Here is a 10,000-nt window from a genome sequence, read left to right as displayed (position 1 = left end):
TAGATAGATAGATAGATAGAGAGAGAGAGAGAAAGAAACAGAAAAGGTATCGCATTGGTCTCTGCATATTGGAAACAAGAATAAATAAATATAATAGATATATGAATATATAAATTAAGAATATATATATATATATATATATATATATATATATATATATATATATATATATATATATATATATATATATATATATATATATATATATATATTAGAGGATCAATCCATCCCTCACCCCAGGGTCTCTTTTGCAGAAGACCCGCGGCCCCGAGGAAACCGGCCACGGCCACCGGGATAAAGGACCATTCCAGGAGTAAAGGACCCTCTCCCCTTTCACGGTCAAGGACGATCATCGAAACCGACACTTCACCAGTGCTTCTATCCTATCCCTCCCCGAAGGTCGTCGAGGAGGACCTTACCTCGAAGTGGCTCTGAAGAACCTCTGGACGGCGTAGTACACGACGAAGATGACGAGGGCAGCCGCCAGGAAGATGGGCGTCACGACGGCGTTGACCACCACTGCGGAGACGCAGAGGAGCACGAAGAACACGAGGCACAGGATCGAGTTCGCGATCTCCTGACGAAGGCGAAGAAGGAGGCGAAGGAGGAGGGGGAGGAATTGGAGGAAGAGGAGGAAGAATTGGAGGAGGAGAAGGCCGAGGACGAGGATGTGGAGGAGGAGGAGGAGTGGGAGGAGAGGAGGTGGAGGAGGAGGTAGGAGGAGGAGGGTGGAGGTGGAGGAGGAGGAGGAGGAGGAGGGGAGGTGAGGGGAGGGTAGAGGAGGAGGAGGAGGAGGGGGAGGGGTGAGGAGGAGGAGGAGGAGGTGGAGGAGGAGGAAGGTGGTGGAGGAGGGGAGGGAGGAGATGGTGGTGGAGGAGGTGGAGGAGGAGGAGGAGGAGGAGGAGGAGGAGGTGTTATGGTGGTGGAGGAGGTGGAGAAAGATGTGTGATGGTGGTGGAGGAGGAGGAGGAGGAGGAGGAGGAGGTGGAGGAGGAGGAGGTGGGGGAGGAGGAGGTATGATGGTGATGGAGGAGGAGGAGGTATGGTGGTGGTGGAGGTGGTGGAGGCAGAGGAGGTAGAGGGGGGAGGATGAGGATGAGATGGTGGAAGTAGAGGAGGAGGGGGAGAATGTGGAGGAGATGGCGAAGGTAGAGGAGGAGAAGGAGGAGTGAGGAGGAGGAGGAAGAGGAGAGGAGGAAATGGGGAGGAGGTGGAGGTGTGATGGAGGAGGAGGAAGAGGAGGTGGAGGTGTGGTGGAGGAGGAAGAGGAAGAGGAGGAGGCGGAGGAGGAAGAAAAGGAGTTAAATGGATCAAAGACGAGGCGTTTAAAAACAATTGATAATAGTCTTTAAGGTCCATAAATACTGTGTATTACAATATATAATTTTTTGTTCCAGACAATGGCAAGTAATCATATCTGATATATATATATATATATATATATATATATATATATATATAATATATATATTATATATATATATATACATATATATATATATATATATATATATATATATATATATTTATATATATTTTCTTTTTTTTTGGGGGGAGGCAGAGTCTAACGAAATCACTTTCCGTTCAGAAACCATAAAAAAACCCACAAGGACTACTAGTCTTTTCGCAGGCCGACGGTAGAATAAAGTATCCCAAGTGCGCCCCATGGCAGCTGAGGGTCTCCTTACCTTGTCGAGCATGGCCGTATCACTGTTGAACCGGTTCATGAGGCGCCCCGTGGGCGTCATGTCGAAGAACCTGCCCGAGCACTTGACGATGTTTTCCAGCATCTCCTGATGGAGGTGTCGCCGTCCTCGGGCGGCCGCCTTGTGCCCCGCGGCGTTGGTCAGGAAGGTCGACACCAGCGACAGGAGGGAGAGGAGGGCGTAGAAGAGGAGGTAGGACGTTATCTGCAGGAGTAACCCGAAGGAGGGGGGTTGAGTGACACGAAGAATCCTGAAGGAAGGGAAGCTGAGGTTCAAGAAGTCTTGAAGGGAAAGGAGCAAAGGGTCTTCCGAAGTGGTGTGTGAAAATAGAATATGGTTCGGAATCGATGAAATCTGGAATTTTCCAAAATTTGAAAATTTCCAAACACCGAAAATTTGAAAGACTCGAAAAAAAAAAAATCGAAAATTTTCCAAAATTTGAAAATTTTCCAAAATTCGGGTCGAACACCTTCCGCAAACTTCCTTCGTAATCCAGCTTTTCTGAAAACTAGAGATTTGTGAATTATAGAGAGCCCGAGAAGAAATAAATAAATAAAGAGAGAGAGAGAGAGAGGGGGGGGAGGGGGTAGGTAACCTGTCCGCAACGACAGACCCTCACCTTGTCCTTGACGACGCCCTGGTCACCCTCGACGACAGTGGAAGTCCCCCTTGACTCCGTCACGCTGGACCAGTGGCTCAGCCAGAAGTCGCGACCCACGGAGAGACCTGGCGGGGGAAATAAAAAGGACGCTTTAACCTTCAATGTCGTATGTATCGAGGAAAATTTTTCCTGAGGTCAGAAAGAGAGAGAGAGAGAGAGAGAGAGAGAGAGAGAGAGAGAGAGAGAGAGAGAGAGAGAGAGAGAGAGAGAGAGAGAGAGAGAGAGAGAGAGAGAGAGAGAGAGCTCCCAGATTCGGACTACCACTAAAATCCTGCACGAGTTACTTGGGTCATAAAAAACCCTAACATGTACACAAACACGATCGATGTACGACCTACTTGAAGGAGGTACTAAAAGCCACTCACCCTGGGCTGAGAGTGCCCCGAAGACATAAAAGAGTCCTGGGAGGATCCCACAGGCACGGAGATACACCACATAGTTCCACTTGGAGATCCTGCCCCTTTCACGGTCCTCCTCATTGATCAGGCTCTTACTCTCGGGCTCCTCTTCGGGAGGAAGGTCAGCCTCGAGGTCGAAGTGCTGGTCCAAGTGGGGGGACTGCGTGCCTGAAGGCGGGAGGGCGCTGGGCGAGAGGGGTTCCTTGCTCTGCGGTCGCGGGCCGTCCTTACGGATTGACCTGGGAATAGGTCAGAGTAGGTCAGGTCACGGTAAGTAAATTTGAAAGTCAATAGGAGGTCTTCTGGTCTATAATGGAAAAAAAGGCTACCCCTCTCCAAAAGGGGACCGAGATCTTTGTATCCATATATTCATTCATCTCTGCAATATTAATATGAACACCTAAAACTATACATGTACACGTATACCAAAAGGCCCTTTCCTCCTTGTAAGGGCGGGGGGTTAGCTCTCATAAAAAAAAAAAAAAAAAAAAAAAACAGTCCGAGACGTCGATGGCTGCTTTGACTTGGTCGACTACCCCGTCCTCCTTATCCTATATACCAATGACTTCTTCCCCCTTATAAGGGAGGTAGCCAAGACTGGCACGCGCCCACTCCCACCCATTCCACTCCCATCCACCTCCCATGTTTCTCTTTCATCTTAGCTCTTCGTGGATGAAAGGTCATCCCTGTTTCCTGCCCACTGCCCACGTCGGGTACAATGCAGCAAGACACAGCACATCCACAAGCAACGCCGGTTTATTTAATCGGCGACCCCTCCCCATGCGTAAAGTTTAGAAGACAGGTAAAAATCCCTTCGGGTTGCGTAAAATATTCACCACACACAACCTCCCCTTTATAAGGAATTAATAAGGATATTGGTAAACAACGCATCAACGTCTAAAGCACTTACTTGATGGAGGTGTTCGCGAACAGCCTCTGCATGGTGATCGAGGGCGCGAAGGCGGGCGAGGACCTCATTCGGGGCAATGGGCGTCGTCTGGTGGGTGTGGCGAGCGGGTGGGCGTCGAGGGCGGTCTGGGGCGAGGGGCGGTACACGGAGCCCACCCTCGAGCTGGTGCGACCGAAGGCGGGTGCGCTCGATTTGATCCTGCGGGGGGAGAACGCTTTCGTGAGGAACTTACTTCAGGAGGCGCTAAATCGCTGTGGCAGAAGCAGTCAACTTTGGAGGGGCGGGTAATTAACATTCACTGCTGGGAATCGTAAAGAAGTGCGGGACTCGAACCCAAAATTTCGGTGAGGAGCCTACGGCAGGAGGTGCTGAGTAGCTGCACCGAAGCCGTCACCTATCCCCTCTTATACGCTTTTGGGGACTGTAGGGGTGGGGGTAGGTAACTAACAGTCACTCCTGGGAATTGGAAAGGAATGCGGTATTCGAACCCACAACTAAGGAAATACGAGACCAGCAACCACGCTTCTGATGACGCCACCATACTTGTAGGACTTGTGTCGATCTTTAAGATTTTATTCTGGCGAAGGGGAACCGATTTAATTAATTTGAGGATGTTCCCCTGGATGGTAGGTTTTTCTGGTGTCTATAGTTTCTCCCTTTTTTCTTTTGGCTGCCGCCAGGCGATTTTATTCAGCCCAGGGAAGACGCCTCCTCATCCTCCCTCCATTTCATCCTTCTTCCCTTCCTCCTCCCTCCTCTTCCTCCTTCTCCCCCTTCCTCCTCTTTCTCCTTCTCCTCCCTCCCCATCCTCCTCCTCCTTCTCCCCTCCTCCATCTCCCTCCCTCTTCCCCCTCCTTCTCCTTCTCCTCCTGTTCCCCTCTCCTTCTCCTCCTTCCTCTTCCTTCTCCTTCTCCTCCCTCCCCATCCTCCTCCTCCTTCCCCCCTCCTCTTCCTCCCTCCCCTTTCCCTCCTTCTCCTCCTCCCTCCTTCTCCTCCTTCCTCTTCCTCCTTTTTCTCCTCCCTCCTCCTCCTCCTCCTCCTCCTTCTCCCTCCTCGTCCTCATGACACTTACCTGAAGAGCGCCGTCTTCCTGACACCCCCGCCGGCGGAGGTGTATGCGAAGTTGTGACTGCGGGCGTGGAAGGTGTGGGCGTGGCGGGAGAGGGGCGTGGGGACGGCGGGGAGGTACTCGCACTCGTCGGCCGGCAGGAGGGCGTGATGGGCGGCGTGGCGGACGATGCTGTAGCCGCGTCGAGGGAGAGCTCGGTCGTCATTCAGCGTCTCCTTCACCTGACGGAGGCGCGGGCGAAGTCGTGACTCGGTTACTTGATAGTGATGAAGATGATGAAGAAGGTCATGATGGTGGTGATGATAATGATGATGACCATGATGATGCTAATGATGACGGTGATATGACGACTATGATGATAATGATGATGATGATGATGAAGAAGGTGAGGGTGGTGATGATAATGATGATGACGATGATGATGGTAATGATGACGGTGATATGACGACTATGATGACGATGATGAAGATGATGAGGAAGGTGATGGGTGATGGTGGTGGTGATGATAATGATGATGACGATGATGATGGTAATGATGACGGTGATATGACGACTATGATGATAATGATGATGACGATGATGAAGGTGAGGGTGGTGATGATAATGATGATGACGATGATGATGGTAATGATGACGGTATTATGACGACTATGATGATAATGATGACGATAATGATGACGATGATGAAGGTGATGGTGGTGGTGATGATAATGATGATGACGATGATGATGGTAATGATGGCGGTAATATGACGACTATGATGATAATGATGACGATGATAATTGTAGTGATGACGGTGACGATGATGAAGATGACGACGAAGATGACGATGACAATGATGACGGTGACGACGACGATGACGATATTGATGATAACGAAAATAAAGATGATGATAACGATGATGATTAACTACTATTATTACTACTACTGATGGTGATTGTGGCGATAGTGATGGTGGTGGCAGTGGTGATAGTGATAGTGGTAATGGTGATGATGGTGATGGTGGTGATCATGGAGACATTTATAGGACTAACCAAATTACCTTAATTAACATTTATTAATTATTCATCAATAATCTTTAATTAACCTGAAGTGGGAAAATTCAAATGTTTTGCTCTGCCTGATGACGGACAATTTCATTCAGATCGAAGAAACTCCTCTTAAGTTCGACCGCGGCTTTGGCCATAGGTACTGGCCTGGGGTCTAATCAGGAACGAAAAAAAAAAAAAAAAAAAAAAAAAAAAAAAAAAAAAAAAAAAAAAAAAAAAAAAAAAAAAAAATATATATATATATATATATATATATATATATACATGTTCTCATCTCCTTTCGCTGTTATCATCTTCGATATTCAACGTGTCTGTCATCTCCCTTCGATGCCTAACGTGCACACGCGCGCACGCACGCATATGCTACCGGACGACTTCAACCAACTTTCCAGGGACTGTCCGGGACTTAAGTCGACGCCCCTGCCGAACAAAAGGCTCAGCGCATCTCGGATCAAGCCATCTGAAGCCCTCTACTTGAACAAAGAAGCCGACAGGGTGTCGAAGAGACACTTGCGTGGACAAAAGCCTAATCCGGCGCCTCTCGCCGTCGCTTAAGTCGAAGCGACGAAACATTTTATATACCAAGTTTTGGCAACTTTGTACATATGTATATATAAATTTCTCTGGCAACCCTCCGAGATTTGAACGGAGCTTACCTTGTATTTGTAGGCCAGAGAGTCTGGCACATTAAAGCACACAATCCCAGACTTTACTTTGCCATTTACATGTAGAAGTTAAACCTACACTCTATATTCATATATGTATATACATACAGTATATATATATACTTATATATATCCTTGATTACTTATTTGACTCTCCCTCCTCGGCGCGATACTATCCCAAAGGATAGAAGCGCCGTTTACCCCTGAAGAAATACAGGAGCAACCACCCAAACCCATGCGTCTTCGGCGCGACGTTGCCTACCGAGGATAGAACCGCTGGTGACGCTCTCCTACCCCCAGGAGCGACCCCTTGACCTTACCTCGTCCTCCGTCACGTCTCCGCCGTCAACCTCCGTCCCTCGTCGAGACATTGTCCTCTTCTGGATGGTGATTTTGGAGACCAACCGAAGAAGGGACCAGCGTTCTCGGGCCGTCGTCTTGGCGGGGAAGTCGAGGTTCCTCCGATCTTCGGGAACCTCCTGTGGCACGGCTGCAGGGTACTGGTCCGCAGACCACGAAGTCCACTCCTGCCAGAGCTTCGGGTAGGACGCGGCGAGCTGCGCCGGGGTGCCTTGGACTCTCACATGCCCGTTCTCCAGGTACACCACCTGCAGGAGTAGAACACAGGGGGGTAATAATGATAAATAATAAATAATGATTGATGATGATGATGATGATGATGATGATGATGATGATGATGATGATGATGATGATGATGATGATGATGATGATGATGATGATGATGATGATGATGATGATGATGATGATGATGATGATGATGATGATGAAGAAGAAGAAGAAGAAGAAGAAGAAGAAGAAGAAGAAGAAGAAGAAGAAGAAGAAGAAGAAGAAGAAGAAGAAGAAGAAGAAGAAGAAGAAGAAGAAGAAGAAGAAGAAGATGCAAAAACACGTCAGTGGTCATGGTTCTACAACAAGACTGAAGACCATTGGACTAATGAAAAAAGTGAGAGAGAGAGAGAGAGAGAGAGAGAGATAGATAGATAGATAGATAGATAGATAGATAGAGAGAGAGATAGATAGATAGATAGATAGATAGATAGATAGATAGAGAGAGAGAGAGAGAGAGAGAGAGAGAGAGAGAGAGAGAGAGAGAGAGAGAGAATTAGAACAAAAATATATAAACACACACACACACACACACACACACACACACACACACACACACACACACACACACACACATATATATATATATATATATTATATATATATATATATATGTGTGTATATATGTATATTATATATATGTATATGTGTATATATATATATATATAAAGCTTCACGGCCTTTAATCAAGCTTTTCGTTGCCTCTGAGTAGATAACATTTCATAACGACGCTCCTTGGATGTTCCTTCAGATGAGACCCTCTCGAAGACCAAAATCCGATATAACAAGATTGGTCTTACGGGCTGTCTTCGTGGTTCCTGGGCTTATGCAGACGGTCTTACTGGGGGTCTTACGTGGTCTTGGTGGTCTTACCTTAGCCGCCCTGGTGGCGAGTCTGGTCTGGTGAGTAGCGAGAACGACTGTCCGGCGTTGACGAAGGAGGTGCTTGACGACGCCGTGGTCGAAGACGTGCTGGCCCACGGAGGCGTCCAGTGCAGAGAAAGGCGCGTCCTGGACCCCAAAAGAAAGAAAAGGTCATGGTCGAGGTTGGAAAGTTAAGGTCAAGGCTGGGAAGTCAAGGTCGAGGTTGGAGAGTCAAGGTCAAGGCTGGGAAGTCAAGGTCGAGGTTGGAGAGTCAAGGTCAAGGCTGGGAAGTCAAGGTCGAAACTGGAAAGTCAAGATCAAGAATGTTAAGTCAAGGTCAAGGCTGGAAAGTCAAGGTCAAGAATGGAAAGTCATGGTCAAGGCTGTCAAGGTTGGGAAGTCAAGGTTAAAGCTGGTAAGTCAAGATCAAGGCTGGGAAGTCAAAGCCAAGACTGGGAAGTCAAGGTCGAAGCTGGAAATTCAAGGCTGGAAAGTCAAGGTCAAGGCTGGGAAATTAAGGTCAAAACTGAATAGTTAAGATCCAATAACTACAAAACCTAAACCACTCCGAATTCCCACAAAACTATGAGATTAACTACTTGATCCGATTTAACTACAAGTTAATCAAGTTAGACAAACTAGATTACCAATCACAGGTCTCTTCCAGTGACCATATGGACATGAGAAATGTGTTACTTTTGTTTTTAAAGATAACAAGCACCTGGCTTCGCCAGCCACGGCTGCGCCGTGGGTGCTTGGCCTGCGGCGCTGCTCGCTTCGCGAAGCGCCCCGCGAGAAGCATTGAACTTAATCACCTTTCGATGAAATTCCAGCACAGATTTCTTAACACAAAAATTTTTGACAGCCTGGTATAAGCTTGGAAAAGTTTGGGCATGTTCATTCCGTAGTCGGCAACTCAAACTCTTATCATTTTGTAAAGCGGCTTTTGAAAATTTCCGAGTACCTGTAACCCACTTCCAAAAATGTCTTTGACGCTTCTTTTTGTCGGCTTCGGTTTCTAAAGGCATTGTTCCTGGTGATCTAATCGTAAGATTTGTTGCCCTCCTTTTTTAACGGTTAAAACTTTTATTACACACGTGTCCCTTTTTGCCGGTTCAGTGGGGGACAAACATACACCCGGGTTCATTAAAAGACAGCCGGGAGTCATTTAAATTTTATTAAAGATAAAATCGACAGTTTTAGAAAACGAAGACATTCAAAGCGACCTGGCTGATGTCTTTGGGTTAAGCTCGTTTCACACGCATCAACTTTTTGCCGTGCGCCGTCCACGACACGACGTCGTGCTCTCACGTAACCATGGGTGTCTACAGACGCCTTCATACGTGTAAGTGTTTCTCTGTTATATGATGACAAAAATCAAATTACCTTTACATAAATCCCTCATCCTAACATCAATCCTCGCGGGTGATAAGAGCCTCATGAATTCCTGATTCTAACATCAATCCTCACGGGTGACAGAATAGCATAAAACACTGATTCTAACATCAGTCCTCACGGGTGACAGAATCTCAGTAAATCCCTCATCCTAAACATCAATCCTCACGGGTGACAGAACCTCATAAACCCCTGATTCTAACATCAGATCAGTTCTCACGCGTGACAGAACCGCATAAAACCCTGATTCTCACATCAATCCTCACGGGTGACAGAACCTCATAAATCCCTCATCCTCACGGATGACAGAACCTCATAAACCCCTGATTCTAACATAAATCCCCACGGGTGGCATTCTGATAAACCCCTAATTCTAACATCAGTCCTGACGGGTGACAGAGTCTCATAAGCCCCGAGCTTTGACTTACCATGATGACCATTCCTGCGCCGGAGTAGAGCGCCCTGGCGATGGCGACTCTCTGCCGCTGACCTCCTGAAAGGTTGATCCCCCGTTCGCCAATTTCGCTGTCGTCCCTGACAAGAATAGAAGAACATTATTGTTTAGTCATACGTATGTACATATTGTACGCGCACACACACACACACACACACACACACACACGAACATCTGATGAACAGTGGGTTTCCGATTTAGA

At 47.3% G+C, this 10,000-nt stretch overlaps 1 protein-coding gene across 1 annotated transcript in view; it reads right to left on the bottom strand.

Moving 5' to 3' along the window:
• Sur (Sulfonylurea receptor) overlaps nt 1-10,000 on the bottom strand; it is a 139,172-nt gene that overhangs the window by 7,299 nt on the left and 121,873 nt on the right. Inside the window, exons 16-24 of the mRNA XM_076183448.1 lie at nt 9,773-9,878; nt 7,959-8,096; nt 6,779-7,066; nt 4,748-4,965; nt 3,676-3,873; nt 2,733-3,004; nt 2,326-2,432; nt 1,689-1,910; nt 420-577 (exon numbers count right to left, since the gene is read on the bottom strand). Of these exons, the coding sequence (XP_076039563.1) occupies nt 420-577; nt 1,689-1,910; nt 2,326-2,432; nt 2,733-3,004; nt 3,676-3,873; nt 4,748-4,965; nt 6,779-7,066; nt 7,959-8,096; nt 9,773-9,878 (1,707 nt within the window). The remainder of the gene's footprint in view (nt 1-419; nt 578-1,688; nt 1,911-2,325; nt 2,433-2,732; nt 3,005-3,675; nt 3,874-4,747; nt 4,966-6,778; nt 7,067-7,958; nt 8,097-9,772; nt 9,879-10,000) is intronic.

Source organism: Oratosquilla oratoria, chromosome 4 (genome assembly GCF_046742065.1).
Source record: "Oratosquilla oratoria isolate Oo_2021 chromosome 4, ASM4674206v1, whole genome shotgun sequence".
NCBI classification, from domain to species: domain Eukaryota; kingdom Metazoa; phylum Arthropoda; class Malacostraca; order Stomatopoda; family Squillidae; genus Oratosquilla; species Oratosquilla oratoria.
The sequence above is the reverse complement of the archived record's forward strand: the minus strand, read 5'-3'. Positions and strand labels throughout refer to the sequence as shown.